Source organism: Myxine glutinosa, chromosome 10 (genome assembly GCF_964187855.1).
Source record: "Myxine glutinosa chromosome 10, kmMyxGlut1.1, whole genome shotgun sequence".
Taxonomy (NCBI): domain Eukaryota; kingdom Metazoa; phylum Chordata; class Myxini; order Myxiniformes; family Myxinidae; genus Myxine; species Myxine glutinosa.
In genome coordinates, this window is record NC_136270.1 from 7,151,381 (window position 1) to 7,168,404 (window position 17,024).

At 45.2% G+C, this 17,024-nt stretch overlaps 1 protein-coding gene across 1 annotated transcript in view; it reads right to left on the reverse strand.

The window, feature by feature from the left end:
- LOC137433489 (bromodomain-containing protein 9) overlaps positions 1-17,024 on the reverse strand; it is a 124,760-nt gene that overhangs the window by 43,904 nt on the left and 63,832 nt on the right. The window contains exons 7-11 of the mRNA XM_068125816.2: positions 15,975-16,171; positions 12,607-12,745; positions 12,254-12,326; positions 10,902-11,000; positions 7,796-7,934 (exon numbers count right to left, since the gene is read on the reverse strand). Coding sequence (XP_067981917.2) covers positions 7,796-7,934; positions 10,902-11,000; positions 12,254-12,326; positions 12,607-12,745; positions 15,975-16,171 — 647 coding nt within the window. The remainder of the gene's footprint in view (positions 1-7,795; positions 7,935-10,901; positions 11,001-12,253; positions 12,327-12,606; positions 12,746-15,974; positions 16,172-17,024) is intronic.

Consider the following 17,024-nt stretch of genomic DNA (forward strand, 5'->3'; position numbering starts at 1 on the left):
GGCCACAAACATTGCGGTCCATATGGTGTATCGATCCAGGCAGCAAACAGCGAAAGTGCAGGCCCACAACTGCGAAGCCAGCACCTCTCTCTCCTCTCTCTCTACCCCAAAGCCAGATCCTCGGAGGTGGGAGACAAAAGAAGAAGACAAGTGAGTAAGGTGGTAAGGGCGCAAAAGTGCACGCAATATAAGATGATGCACACTGGGGGCACATGGGAACCAGGTGAGACAGGTACGTTCCTATCGTACGCCCCCCCCCCCCCCCCACCAGGTAACCTACATGGCCCCTCCCTTACCCCTTACTGTATCCACACAACACAACACTACCCATAAACATCTACTTTACAAATCAACAAACATCCCTACTGTCTTCCCCGTTCCTCCCATAAACCAAATTCGTCTTCTCTCCCTCCTAACCAATCAAATTTGCCATTTTCAACTCAACATCATAATTTGCCATCACCAATTCATCATCAGTCCCTCCTAAGGAGGGAGAGATGGAATCACCCCAATGTCTCATCCACGTCGTGATGCGTCTCACAAATCCACAGCAATCTCATTTCCTGCAACAAAATAAAGAAAACACAGGTGTGGAGTCATCATCATCACCACAGGTAAGTGGCTGCGTATGGTGCGACAGGTTCATCAATCCTAACTATTTCCTAAATGACTTTACAACTTTACACTACCCGGGGTCTTTCTCCGGCCAAACCATTGGCCCTCTTACACTATGGGTTCTAAAAACCAATTCCCATTGGCCAAACTGTGGTGCTTTTCAATTTGGGGTCTCACTCCCCAGATTCATCTCCCGGTGCCCTCGCACAATTTCTGGGCTGTGGCGTGTACCTCTCCCAGCGGGCCTACCCACCTGCACACCTCCACCACTGCAGTTGCCTCCGAGCTTACCTGCTCCTTACCCTAACCTAACTACCTGGGGAAGGCCCTCTGGCGCTCTCCCCACTCGGTGCCCTCTCTGGCACTGGGCTGCCCGATCCACACCCGGGATCCTCAGGCACCCACTCACAACTACCGGCTCCCAGAGCCCACCTGCGGCCTCACCTGGCCGACATCCTCACAGTGGTGGAGTGCCCAACCAACTACACACACTAACAGGCTACACGCCCAGCCATTTCCACGACACTAATGCACCCATCCACAACACCATTCTGCAACCGCACCACAAATGCCAATATCCAACCACAATTTACCTGTACCCTCTACCTAACACTTACACTACCCGCCCCGGGTATCCGTGATGGGGGTCCACTCTTCCCCCATTCACACCTTCGCACCATGCACACCACTCCGTACCACTCACTCCAACTCTCTCCACACACCTGTACCTGCACACCTGTGCTCTCACACCTGGTGCCACCTGCACCCTTCTCTCCCCAAGCGCATTCGCGCTGATCCACAACACTCACTACTCATACACTGCTCCACACACCTGTCCAGTTGCACACCTGTGCAATCACACCTGTTCAATTCTCACACACACGGCATCATCTCAGCTAACTACTCCCTTCTGAAACTTGCGCTTCCCAGTCGTCCCTTTAAACTATTGCGCTCCCTCGTCATTATCATCCATACTAAACTACCTGCGTCCCCACTACAGGTATCAGTCACTAACTAAACTTAACGTCACCTAATGTCAATCTCTTCTAGATCCCTAACAATATAACCTAACCCACCCGGGCTAGTTTTCACTGCCATACACCCCATAAGCTATTGCTCCTTTGCCCCCACCTTCTGTGAGGGATGGTGGATTTGCCATCCCACCACATCGGGGGTCTCTCACTACCAATTTTGCACATCAAATTTCAACAAATCAAAAATTTGCCAATCACTACCCATCATCTGCCAATCACTACTGCCAATCCTTTGCCAATCACCAAATTTTGTTTTTTTCTAATTTCGGGGCCAAAACACTATCCTCATCACCCGTCTACTCACTAATACCTCTCGGTGCGCCAATTCCTGTCCAAAGCCCGGCTTCGTAAAGCCAAGCCATGAATGCGGGTTGTTCTGCGCCAGCGGCTGGACACGTCCCGCATTCGGTGCAGGGAAGGAGGTTTACCCGGGCCGAGATCCCACGCACCATCTCGGCACGGAGCCATCCCATGGCTCGATCTCGACCTGCCGGAATGCCTCAACAAAAAGTGGTCGCCATGACGACCCTTTCTATCGGGCTGCCCGCTCCGCCTAGTGGAGCACGGACGCGGCCGTTCAAAGCGAGGCCCGGCACGCACCGAGGGCCCGCTTCGGCTAAAAGTCGACCTAACCTCTAACCCGTGTAACGTCGATGCTTCACCTGCATGCTTACACCCCGCAGCCCGTTCCTTGCTCACACATCCAGCCGTTCCCATGCTCCTCGTACCTTTCCTTACACACCCAGGTACCCTCATTCCACTCACCGACTTGGTCACACACCTGACCACCGAACACCTTGGCACACATTCGTTGGTCGCACACCTCACCAACACACCTCTTCGCGCCCCCTCCTCTGTGACAATCACAGGTGTGCTCCCATTCGCACACCCAACCACGTGCCTCACCACCAACTCCAGCGTGCATTCCCACTCACGCTCTACCATTCCAGGTGTGCATCCTTCCATCCCAGGTGTACATCCTCGCTCACCTGTCACAACCAACTCACTCTCCTTGTCACTCTCACTACTCTCACCTCCATTCTTGACAGCGCACTCACCCTTACTCTTGACAGCGCACTCTTTCCTCATGCACCTGTCCGTCACACACCTTTCTCGCACACACTCTCCCGTTACACCCTCTGTAACACTCACCACAGGTGTGCATTCTTCCTTGCCTTTGACAGCGCACTCTTTCCCCATGCACCTGTCCGTCACACACCTTCCTCGCGCACACTCTTGCGCACACTCTCCCGTCACACCCTCTGTAACACTCACCACACCGCGCTTCCATGTGCCCCCTCGCACACGCGCTACGACCGACTCACTCTCGCCAGCACACTCACTCCTTGGCACGCACTTTTTCCTCACACACCCCAGAGTCGGACTTTCTTGCACACCTCCTTTTTCGCACACCAGACCTGTCGCACACTTCACCAACGGCCTCTCACGAACACCCGGGTCTATCTCGACCCCCAAGCTTCTTAAATCCCCTGGCGCATCATACGCACGACCATATTGGTCACCACTTACACCGGGTCCTCTTCCTCTTCGCTTCTCCTCCATCACCTGCGAATCCCTCATCCGGTTAATGAGCACATCATCACGATCCAAACACAGACTTTGGACCAATTCTTTTACTTCCTCCTTTATCTCCTTCTTATCCCCTCTCCGTCGCTTCTTAATTTCGCTCATCCCTTCTTCCACTTCTTCTAATTTCTGCTTCACCTCTTTTATTCCCCGGTACGTCTCCTCAAGCTCGTCCTCCAAGGCTACCTTGACCGTTTCCATGTGCGTCCTCACCTGCCGGTCCTTCGTCTCCATTACCTCTATCACCTCGTCCAGCCTCGTTGTCAGTCCCTCACGTACCATCTGACATTCCCTCTTCGTCGCTACCAAGTCATCTTTTAGTTCTTTCTGTGTCGCTTTTAAACCTCCTAATACCGCAGTGTTCCTTTGAACCTGCTCCACTAACTCCGTCTGTCCCACCGTCAGCTGCTCCACCTCCTGCGTCAGGTCCTCTATGCCCCCTTGTAACTTTACAGTCCCCTTTCTCACCTCCTTCTCCATGTGCTCCTCACAGTGCCTCACCTCCTCGCGCACTCCTCCGACCTCCTCACTCACTCCTCTTCTGATCTCCTCTCCCATCACTTGCATCTCCTGCCCAGATGCCACCCTCATCTGCTCCATTTCCTCCCTGTGAGCATCCAGTTTGGTTTCTACCCCCATTCTGACCCCCTCTATCTGCTGCTCCATTTGTTTAACTTCCCTTTCCGCTTGGTCCCTCATGTCCCTCAATTTGCCTTCCATACTGTTTTCTAACCCTATTAACCCATTTCTCACTCCCTCTATCTGATTCTCCTGGGCAGCCATTCTATTTTCTACCCCCATTAACCCATGTTTCACCCCTTCTATCCCATTGTCTAACCCCTCTAATTTCTTGTCTAATCCCTCACCGGTACCCCTCGCTTCGTCCCTCATTACCCCCATTTGGTTTCCCATTACCCCCAATTGCTCATTCTGAGCCTCCATCCGGTTCCCCATTACCCCCATTTGGCCCCCCAAGTCATTCCTCAGGTCTTCACTTGTCTGGACCATGAGCGCCTTTATTTGTTCCATAAATAGGCCCCAATCCATCGGCGGCGCTGCTACGGTCGCGGGCGCGGTGACCAGCGAGGCGCCATTTTGTGCGTTTGCTACCCTCGCTGCTTCGCTCTCCTCACGTCCCTCAATTTGGTCCTGGACCGACCCTGCCTCACTCTCCACTACCGGACCCCAGCCGACTTGGTCTGCCATAGCGCGACTTTCAAAATTCGGGTTTTTATTTCCGTATAACAAAATCAAATTTCGCCGTTATAATTTCGCGCGGGAAACGCGCTCCGAATCGATTCTACTACAAATTTGGGCCTAATAAATTTAGTCCCGGGTTCGAATTCCACTCCTCGACACCAATTGTTACAGATGCGGTGGTGGATGTTGGTTTACCGAGCGGTTTGGTATGACCACGTCTGCACAAGTTACCCGATTATACTCGAACGTTGCCGAGTCGCGCTACGCTAGGTCAATAAAGGAAAAGGACACCACGGCTGGGTTTCAAATGACACGACACCAAGGGTTCAGTTCTCAAGACCTCCGGAGGAGGTTATATTAAGGCGGAAGGTTAGATTACAACTACAAGAGGGACATCATAGAAAGACAGGCACTTAGACACACTTATCTTATTCCCAACAGACGACAGATAAACGGGACAAAAGGCTGACTCACACGGGGATTGATGGCAAGGAAAGGCAGGCAGTCGATGGCTCCAGGTGCACCTGGGCTCAGGGCAGGATCGACCCGGTCCGGTCTAGAGATGCGGGGAGGTCGCAGCGCTCGGAGGTAGTGACTTGCTCTTCTTCAAGCTGGGGGCGCATCTGACGTCACGTCCGGTACGTGGCCGCGTATATCCGGTGGGGAGTGACACGCCCTCGGCTCGTTAGCTCCGCCCCAGATGGAATCGGCACGTTGCTTCTCATTGGGTGCGTGCGGGGGGGGGGGTTACCGGCTCCGCCCTTGACGAGGGGCTGACAAGGAGCCCCTTCGTGGTAACCCCGTCGGAGCGCATCGTCAATGGCGGCTAACCGAGCCGGTGTGAGGACGCACACTCCCCCGCGCAGCGCCGTTGTTGTAGTTGTTGTTGTAATTGTTGTTGTAGTTGTAGTTGTAGTTGTTGTTGTTGTTGTTGTTTGGGGAAGAAGACGGGAGGAGGCATGGGAAGGTCCTAAACTCACTACTGGTGCCATATAATCACATTCTGGTGCAACGAAGAGTCAGAATTAATGGAAACGAGTCCTTAACTGACATAGACTAAGAATAACTAGCAAGATGTCCGAAAGTTGTCTACGTGAGATGCGGTGGACCTGGGCACGACATTTAATGGGGGAAAAAGGGGAAGGTCGGTTCTACAGAGTGTTATTTACAGGCAATGGGACTAGGGAATGGGGGATTGGGGATAGTTGGGGAGTATTGGGGAAATAGGGGAATATTTACAAGCGGATATGGAGGCCAAATTCCATATTCGCAACAATATTCAGCATGGCCTAGACATACGCACACTCGCCTCTAAGCTGTCCAACCTGAGTTTGAATCTCGGCCCAGTTATAAAATGTTATCCCGATGTTTCCCAGGTAGGGTGATTCATCAGTGTGTGCCACCCTCGGATCGACATTAAATGGGCATCCCATCTGCTGGCATTAGTCAGTGGACGTTAAAGATCCCATGGTGTCCTTCGCGAAGAGTAGGTGAGTATTCACCGGCATCATGGTCAAATTCCAAATTCTTACCCTAGCCAGCAGGGTGCACTGCATCAGCAGCACAGCCGTACTCCCAGAAATGATGCGAACTAGCAGCCACAGGCTGCACATGAAATTATGATAATGCATATTAGCCAGCATTTTTTTTGGAATGACAATCCGATTTGTTGTGCACTCACACACAACAAATTGATTTGGATAGCAACCTCTTCCTGTACCTCTAAAGGCCGGAGTTCCTTCGGCACAGCTTTTTGGACCAATCATGTTCTTGTTGTACATAAATGACATCTCTTCTTCACTAGAAAAATCAATGCATCATTTTAAAGATTAGTCCACTCATCATGATCATGTCCACAAGACAATTCCTCACCATTCCGCCAGGCAGGCAGCACCACTCCTCTGGCAATTTTGAGAAAATAAACAGTTGGTCATCCATTTAGAACATGTCTATTAATGCACCAAAGATCCATATTGTCACTTTGACACTCCATATCAACCAATTGGCAAATCCCACAATTTATTTATGATTAACCTTTGGAAGAGAAACAGGAGCTCCTGGGGATCACCATCAACTTTAACCTGTCTTGGGCTTATATCTCCAAGCTAACCTTCAAAGCCAGACGGCTGGCTCCTCATAATTCTCAGCAAAGCCAAAGCCTTCCTCTGCCATCTTCAGCTGGGAAAGTGGCATGAAACGCCTTCAACTGAAGTGTCATGGAATATGGTTCTGCAAGGTGCTGCTGCCTCCAACCTTACAAATAGTGATGCCGTGGAGTGCTCAGCCATCCATGTCATTAACATCTTCTAACTGGAGACTGAATATCAAGGTGTAGGTTGGGACCCTTTAAAAAAAAAATCTCTTTTTCAGGCCATTTTCCCTGCGAGAGCGGGGGTTAGCCTTGCGGGCATCATGACAATCATCATGGTTCTCTTTTTGAGGCAATGTTTTTATGGCTGGATACCCTTCCTGACGCCAACCTTTTAGTCACCTCTTACGACACGCAGAGATACGGTGTACCTCTAAACTGGGGCACGCACCGGGATCATTCATCCCCAGCAAGCTGGTACTCAATTTGCCAACCGTTGAAGGACGACAGGCTGAGTCAACCCCCCTGGCGTTAATTCAACAATCGACGGGGATTCAAACTCAGGATCCTTGGATCCCAAGCCAGCACCCTAACCTCTAAGCCAACACCAGGCAGTTGGGACCCTTACAGTTGTTTATTGGCAATATGCTAGTCTTGCTCCTCCAGCCCTCTTACACCTCTGCTCATTCCTTGACCTGACAAATTATACACGTTCGACCAGAAAACCTTACCGTGTTACCTTCTCCAAGTCTAAATTCACCACTCACTTTCATCTATTAATCTACCTCTTCTCTCACAAGTAGAACGATCTTCTTGATGTTTGTCTTGTGCACTTCGCTCCAGGTCTTCAAGCTTTCTCTTCCCTCCAGGCCTTCAAGCTCTTCCTCTTCCCTCCAGGTCTTCAAGTTCTTCCTCTTCCCTCCAGGTCTTCAAGCTCTTCCTCTTCCCTCCAGGCCTTCAAGCTCTTCCTCTTCCCTCCAGGTCTTCAAGCTCTTCCTCTTCCCTCCAGGTCTTCAAGCTCTTCCTCTTCCCTCTAGGTCTTCAAGCTCTTCCTTGGAAAGTTAGGCTCCCATTTATACTTCTCGAGCCTTAATACACCGACTGAGACTCTGTTCCCACTATAACTCCCCTTCTCATTCCTGCAATGCATATGTACATTCTTGTCCGGTTTTACCTTCAACCCGCTTTAGTTTAGGTCTGTAGACCCTTTTCCCCCTTTTTTCTGCTCTTCCATGAGCCTTGATACCCAAATAAAAAGTGACACAAATACCTGAGAGCATACTGAATGGCAGCTTCTTCCCCGTAGGTTGAAAACAGCAGTTCAGAACTGCTCTCATCCAGATCAGAGAGTAGTGAACTGTACTGAGATGGGTTGCTTTTCAAAGAGGTGCAGTTCAAATAACCCACTGCTGAAAAACATTCATCAAAAATGTACACCTGTTATACTTTGGAGGCACGTAAGTTAATTATACTTTTTAATCTTAAAATGCTATTTTTTTAAATCTCAAAATAATTGCTTTTCATGACCAATCAGACTCAAATCCTTAAGCTATAAAAGGACAGTGATGAATCAGTTCGTTGCTAAGATAACAATAAGATAAAGACAAAGGATTTGAGACACTTGTGTAAAATTTATTTTGTGTGTGGTTTCACACACAAATCGAGTGATTAGGCATAAACAATCTTGATTGGCCACAAAAACTGTGCTTGTTGGGTACGTACAGTACTTAATATTTTGACCAAGGCCCTGGTAAATCCAGGTTAAGCTATAAACCAGTAAGTAGTTGTCATTGAAAAAGTGATACCTAGATGCATCCGCCACTGAAGGTGGACGGACATTATGTTTTCACCCAAGCTGTTTTTCTATCTGTGAGAAGGATATCTCAAAAAGGAATGGGTGGATTCAGACGAGACTTGGTGGACACAGATGTGTGACAAGGACAAATTAATTAGACTTTGGTGAAGATTTGGATCAGGATCAGGATCCGAATACCATCCTATAATTTTAAGTGGTGAAGCTCCTTCAATATTTGGCTATGTCCTTCTGTAGAAATGAAGAAGAAGAACCATTCTACCCCACCTTGTTTAATTGTAAAGGGTTATAAAGGGTAATTCTAGAGGGTAATTCAATGGGTAATTATAAAGAGTTCTAAAAAATAATTCTCAAAGGTTCTAAAGGGTAATTCGAAAGGGTTCTAAAGGGTAATTCTAAAGGGTAATTCTAAAGGATAATTATAAAGAGTAATTATAAAGGGTAATTCTAAAGGGTAATTCTAAAGGGTAATTATAAGGGGTTTCGTTAGTTTCTAGGCTTTGTTTATTTCGTATTTAAAATGCCAAACTGGACCGCTTCCTTCGGACACGGGTGATAAGGCCAAAAAAACTATATATAGCACGGTATCTCAAAAAGTTATGGACAGATTCGGATGAAACTTAGTAGATTAGTTGCGTAGGTGACAACACAGGAAGTAGACGATAGATGAACTGATCCAGTACAGTATATTTCAGATTTGAATCTCAATTGCCAGAATTAAGAGGTATATATGCATCTGACGATATGAGGCTCAGTCGGGCAAACCAGGTGGATGCAGTGACTGGTGAGAACAATTTTAAGCTGTGCTTGCCCTGTGCGAGTTCGGCCTTCGGGGACACATATTGTCTGGCATTTATAAGGTGGAGGTGTTTGGTTAAAAAGTCATCAGCACAAACCACTGCCAATCCTCAAGGTTAACTCATTACTCACAAATGCGAATGGATATGACTTTCACTGGAGTGGCACGATTCTTGGCAAGTGATGCTGCAGGGATTTCCAATCAAGCTTTGACATAATGCTTTCCCAACTACCCTTAAATTATGTTACCACTTCTTTATGGGGACATCCTGATTCCAATGTCAGTCACTGACATTTCAAAGGTATAATACACCAATGATATGCAACTATTTTCCAATTAATATGAGAATCTCCAACTTAATGCACTGCCCACCTCACCCATACCACTCCAGTTTCACTCCACCCTAACCCTGACAAAAATATATATTTGTATGGTTATTTTAATATACAAGATTAAGGCTCATGGAAAAGCTGGATGACAGAAGCGAAAAAGGTAACAGACTTGCAGTGGGCCACATTTAGACTCAACAAGCTGGGGATTAAACGACCAGGAATGAAAGGGAGACAGAGATAGACAGACACAGAGAGAGAGACAGAGCGAGAGAGAGAGAGAGAGAGAGAGAGAGAGAGAGAGAGAGAGAGAGAGAGAGAGAGAGAGAGAGAGACAGAGAGAGAGAGAGAGAGAGAGAGAGAGAACACAGTAAAATGCAAGTTTAAGGGTTGAATTGGGTAGGGTTATGGTGGTAGAATTCTCAGGAAGGAATGAGGGTGGGAGGGGTTGTGGGGGGTTGGTCACCATAATCATAACGCTACAATTCACTTCTTCAGCAAAAGTCCAATACTTAACAAAATGCCACAAGACAATGCCACACTTAAACAAGGTTTTTTAAAACCAATTAGATTAAAACTCTTCATACTTAGAGTATGAATGCCTTAAAAAAAGCTTTAAAAATCCATTAGAGAACATTTTCACTCAGTCTGTGAATGTACAAGTACATTTCCCCAATACCACAGGCCAAGTAATTGAGTGTGGGTGAATAAGATCTCCCTCCACCTGTGGCCACAAAGTATATTACCGTAAAATGGGGGGAATAGGGACAGCAAGGTGAATAGGGACACAAACTGAAAAAAGTTTGTAAACTTTTTTCGCTGAAAATTGATAACCATACTGATTTGTTGATATTTGGGTTGAAAGTGTTCTCTTGTTTTTTTAAAAAGCAACTTATAGTCCCTATTAACCTCATATATGGGTTAAATAGGAATAAATAGGATTTTTATGGCTGTCCCTATTCACCCCGTTTTACGGGTGAATAGGGACAGTCATTAATACAAAAAAATAATAATCAAGAAACAATCCTGAGTTTCCAACTTATTGCTAAATTGATAGCTCAGATGGATGCACATAATATGCACCCATAATATAAACCACGGTGCCAATGAAAAAAAATATGGGATAAAACGTTTCTCTGAACTGTCCCTATTTCTTGATTATTATTTTTTGTATTAGTGACTGTCCCTATTCACCCGTAAAACGGGGTGAATAGGGACAGCCATAAAAATCCTATTTATTCCTATTTCACCCATATATGGGGTTAATAGGGACTATAAGTTGCTTTTTAAAAAACAAGAGAACACTTTCAACCCAAATATCAACAAATCAGTATGGTTATCAATTTTCAGTGAATAATAGTTTCCGAATTTTTTTTCAGCTTGTGTCCCTATTCACCCCATTTTACGGTACACAAAATTCAATCTGAGGTCTTACTTGGTACGAGTTTGCTCCTCTTCTCTTCCTGGAAACCCGCAAGACTCGGCTGGAACTTTCCGAGCAGTACTCCCACATTTACCGGGCAAACTTCCTCACCTGCAGGACCACCGCACACAAAACAATATAGTATTAATGCTTCTGAGTACATGATAGTACAAACCATTCATCTCGTCACATAAAGTGTTTATTCTGATGAAAAATAGATATTTTCTCGTAATAAATATGTCTCACTATGGCCATATGTTATCAATCAGCTGGATTTTTGTTCATACAACATAATGTCATAACCATGAGGCTTGTTAAACTGTACATTTGTGTCCAGGCATCACAGGGGCCTACCAGGATGGAACGTCTACAAGTGATGAGCGTAATGAAAACTGCACCCAAGTGTGCTGACAGACATAATTTTTAAAAAAAACTAGAAAGGAGAATTTAACGCGAATGCGTCGATGGGTTTCCCTCAACGCATGTTATATGTCAACCCACGGTTATGTCTGATCTCAATTAAATGTCACATGAAAAATTAAAGGTCCCTTGAGAGGGAGTACGAGAGAGAGCAAAGACAGATAAGCAGAAGAGAGATGACAGCAGATGCTTTTATAACTCGGGTTATGGTCTGCAAAATGATTTTCAAACAGCACATGACCTTTGACATTTCATTTTTGTATTATAGTCCATAAGTGTGTCAAGTATTGTCGAAATATCTTGAGTGGTTCACAAGTTATTGTCGTGACACAGATTTCCAATCAAAGGGCACTTGACCTTTTGAACCGAAAATGTAATCACACTGACAATAAACAAATGTCAGTTTCCACTTGTACCATTTACAAGTGGGCACTGATATTTGTCATCAGTGCTTATTCGTAGAATTTTTTTCTCCCAGATCTTGCGGTACCAAACGACCAATTCGTTTATACTTTAGACAGAGGTAGATTCAAGACCTGAATAATATCGTCAGACCTATTCCCAACTGACACCTCACACACCAGGTTTCAAGGAACAGGTGGACCACGTGTGGGCAAAAATCACTATGATCTTCATTTCCGGTATCCTTGCGATCAGCCTGACGACTGCAAGCTCAAAAACTTTGACATGTTTCTTCTTTTCACAATCAAACAAGCACACGCAGTATTTCTATTTTGCATCAATTTGTAAAGAACGGGTATCAAAATTGCCCTTTTGCTCCAACGAAGGGCAGATGCTGGAAACGTCGACCAGCTCAGCCCTCAACTCTTAGGGACTCTTCATTTGATAAAGTCCATGATAAAAACTATAGCAATTGTATTTAAGCAAATGTTAAACAAAAATCCCGCTGCACAAATCCTCTGCAAGATCAAGCAAGCGCTTACCATGTCCTTCCTGTTCTGAGTTGATAACAGCCAACGACAAACCACCAGTCAGGTCTCTATGAAGGCAACCAATCTGTAGGAGCAGCACATCAGATTTACAGCACCATTCAGGAAGTACTAGGACAGCTGGCTTGAGCATTTCAACAGTCCCCAGGGTTTTTCAGTTGGCTTTGTCTTTCAAATGCACCCCGCCAACTATCTTCCTTTGGTAAATTATACACTTATGCACCAAAAGTCAGGAAGAAAGAAAAAAAAAGGGGGAAATAATTTCACTTCGTAACTCTAATTCATCTGGACAATGCCGGATGAATTGAAATAGGATGCTAAGAGCCAGGTAAGCACGGCTCCACCACCTTGCTCTGGGGATTCGTCGCACGAAGTCGTTCCTGAGCCTCGTCAGCCGCTTGTTCTACTAAACCCAGGATGTCGGCCTCAGCGGTGCTGTCTGTGAAACTGCAGGAGGAGCTTTCGTGCTCCCAGCCTGCTAGAACACTGTCACAAGATTGCACGACATCATGAAACATTTTAAAGGTCAAAATTAACGTAGAGCCTCATGTGTACTTTTTACAACATACATGGAAATTTAGATACTACAATGTTTCTCATCATGAACAATGTCGTTTAAACTGCAAATCATTCCTCAGGGAGATTTTAGCTCAAAGTATGAAACAACTTGCTCAAATTCAACTTCTTCACATCATAATTATCAACTTGCAAATTAACTTAACCAAAACAATTGCTTATTTTCTAGTTTGAAACTCATTTTTCCCATTAACATTTCTCCCATTGACTTTCCCAGTTCTGTTTTTTTTTTTTTTTGCGTGAGGACATACAGGCTCTGCTCTAAGAGACTTGCTTGCTAAGCTCAGGATATTCTGATCATCCCGTCAAACGGTTGTAATCTGTTGCCTGCACTGCCAATCATTCCGTGTGTCCATTCACACATCTTCTCGTACGCTTATTTTGCGTCTCTATCGAGATGGTTTGTGTCAGTCCAGATCATGTAACTTTCTCACCTATTCTCGACGTTCCCAAAACTCGTATCACCTGCCATTAAATGCACCAAAACATACCCTTTTACTCATCCTCGCCCTCACCTTCGTCAGACCTTATGATCACTTTCTTGAAAAAATATATTTAAAACTTTGTTTTTTTCTACACTCACCCACTATCCACTCATAGTTTACAACATCCACAGTGTCTCACATTACTCACCTGTCAACATTGTCTCGCTAGCCACAAGTTAATAAAGAAAATGTTACATCTTCCCCTCCTCCAGCCAAACCCCCCTCATACGCTCCTCAAACTCTTCCATAACATCTCTCACATTCTGTACCTTCCCCTGTACTTCCTGGCTAGCCCACAAACCCACAACTCCACACTGGTTGCAATAGTTGCCAAACTCGGCATTCAGAAACAACATCCCAGACTCCTCCATACCATTCCCCACATATTTTCTTAATAGTCTACATTCTCCAATTCAGCCCCAACACTGGTGTTCTTCCATAATCTCAGCTCTTGTAATTTCTCTTCCCCCTGAACCTTGACTAACAGTTTAAACCTCCAACATGAGAGACCGCCATCTAACATCAAAGACATCTCTATCTCTCTATCTCTCTATCTCTCTTCTCTTCTCTTCTCTTTTCTTCTCTCTCTCTCTCTCTCATAGTCGAGATAGTACACTGAATGTATCAGGATATAACAGGACAAAAGGAACAGTAGAGAGAGGGGACACTAAGAGTAGAGTTGAAGGCCAAGATAGAGGGAGATTTGGACAAACAATGGGTGTGGGGAGCAATGGGGGACAGGAAAGGCCACATGAGGTGGACAAGATGGATACAGAAGGAAAATCTCAGGAGAGAAAAACTGGAAATTTGGAAGGAGGATGGGGTTGTGTGGAGGGGAGGGAGGTGTTAACAAGGGAAGAAAAGATCATTGTTTTGGATTGGGGATGATCTGAGATGGTGGTGAACACCTGTCTTGAAGACCTGGAAGGAAGAATGAATTTGAAGAGAATGTGGAAGTTGGATCCACATGTGTGGGAAAAAGAGAGGACTGAATGAGTGGAGGTGAGCAGTGATTCTGGATTTTTAGAGTTTCAACAGAACGGGGTTGATGGTGGACCTGTGTGCCCTGCAGAAACCTGGGGGAGGGCGGTGGACAAAACACGGAAAGAGCAGAGGGTGCAAGACCAGAAATGAGGCAGTAGAATACAGAGACCATTGACTTCTCTGTGATGGGAAAGTGATAGTCCCAAAGATTCAGCTTCATCACGGGAGTTATTTTATCTATATCTATTGCTTACTATTCACTCTTCCTCTTTGATAGGCCTGACTTGCCCCAATGATGGGGTTAATGTTCACTTCAACAATTCCATCCACTACTGCACATATTCCACACTAACTCACAAAATACCTCTGTCTATGCATCCTTCTCTGCAATCACCCTTTAGCAATCACCTCTGAGCCTGGTGATGGCTTAACGGTTAGGGCTGTTAGCTTGGGATCCTAGGGTCCTGAGTTTGAGTACCGTTTGGCTGTTGAATCAAAACCAGGTGGGGTTCTCCACTACCTGGTCTTTTCAACTTGTCCTTCAACTTAAGCCACCTTCCATCTGCCTGGAAGTCAGCCAACATTCAAGAGGTAAAAAAAAAAAAAAAGATCCACTTTAAACAGGCTATTAAGCTTTGCTTCAAGTCATGAAATCCATCACAACAACCAACATCAAGTCTTTTCTCTTCTCAAATGGCCTGATATCACATCATCACTTTGGATTCCGTTCCAATCACTCAACCTTGGATTTTCTGTGACTTCTCTCAACAATGGGAGACTCCAAGTCAGAAAGAAGTAAGTGCTGCACTTGTGGACAACTTGACATTATCAGGCAGCACCTGTATTTGCTAATCAATCTGCCAATCGAGTTGTGGGCCTGATCGAGTTGTCAATCCAATTGAGATCGAGTCGTGGGCCCTGTTGTGTATGTCCTCCAATACATAAATGCTCTTTCTTTCCTTCAAAAACTCTCTTTTCCTCTGCAGATGATTCTACATTCTGTATAGTAACTCATTTCAAAGACAGGGCAGTCTCTGGAACATGATAGGCCTGACTACTGTAAGTAGTAACCACTGTGACACGGTACCCACTGCCACCTCACTCTTCCATAAGCCAATATTTTATATGCAAAAAATAAAATAAAATACGCTCGACATACCAAGTTAACATCCCCATCAATTTACAATACATTTTACATATGGCATTTAATGTTTAGCAAGGGAATATGGCCAGGGTACCCACACACAATGGCCTACATTATTTGGTGGATAACCTGGAATATTAACGTCCACAAAAAAATTGAAGGGACAACCGGCTTCACTTCCACATCCAAATTATGGCCTGCTCAGAGATGCATTACACGAGGATGGCAGCCTTTGCGACGTGTGACTCCATCAGGGAAAAAAAATCCAGAACCAGAAGATATCTCGAAGGTGAGCATGCGATGAAACGAACTATTATATTTGCAGTTCATGGCCCCATCTCAAATCTGCAGCTTAGCAAGGATTATCCAAGTAATCTCACTAATAAGACGTGCTCGTTAAAGCTCATGTTAAAGTTTGATTATTATTATTTGGCCTCAACAAGTTTAAGCCATCACACATTTGTATCAATTTATACAAAGCATCCAATCCACAGCACGAGGCATTCAGAAAGCAGTGATGAGGCACCTGACAGCCTCGTTGGAACTGCTCTTCCTGGCCTTCCTGCAAGGCAGCGCAGCGTCCAGTGGAGAATGTGAAGTCCTCTCGCTGGCCGTCAGGCTCTGAGCCGGTGAGCAGTCGTCATCTCTATAGATTGCTGCTTCCTGAGCCTCATCCATCGCTTGCATGAACACCATGGTTCTACGTAACAATAGCAGCTTCTCCTGCAACAGGAAGTGCACACAAGTCACACTGCACCCATTCCTTCAAAGCCTTAAAATCCATAGATAGTTGTAAGATTAATCAAGGCACACTTTGAGGCAACATTCCACCAGTAAGGTGTTACACGAAATTTTTAAACTTTTCGTATAGGCAGCCCCTTTCACACAGCCAGCTTCTGAGTGTTCATCCTTATGGAGTTTTAAAATTTTCCAGACAGAACTTCGCATATGTATTTTAAATGCAAAATGTAACTTTCATCAACATTTTTCGAAATAATATTTAACTCTGCCACTGAATGTGGGTGGAGGTTATGTTTTCACCCCTGTATGTTTGTTACTTGCGAAAATCGAAGATTTTTCAAGTATATTGGTTGGTGTTGTCCGTTATTCTGTATGTCTGTCTGTCTCTGTATGTCAGTCGACTACAGGTCACAATTTTCAACCGATCTTCATGAAACTTCACCAAATGGTAGAGTTTGTCATAAGCAAGAAGCCTATTGTTTTAGGAGTCAAAAGGTCAATAGGTCAACATAGGCCAAAGGTTGCCAATTTTGTCGTATTTCTAAAATCCTCAATTTTCATCCAATTGACTTGATATTTTAAGAGGATTTGCATATATGGTCACTGAATTCAACCACCAATTATTTTTGAGGTCAACATAAGCCAAAAGATCAACTTAGGCCAGATTTCTAAAATCCTCAATTTTCATCTGATTGACTTGATATTTTAAGAGGATTTGCGTATCTGTACACTGAATTCAACCACCAATTATTTTTGAGGTCAACATAAGCCAAAAGGTCAACTTAGGCCAGATTTCTAAAATCCTAAATTTTCATCTGATTGACTTGAAATTTTA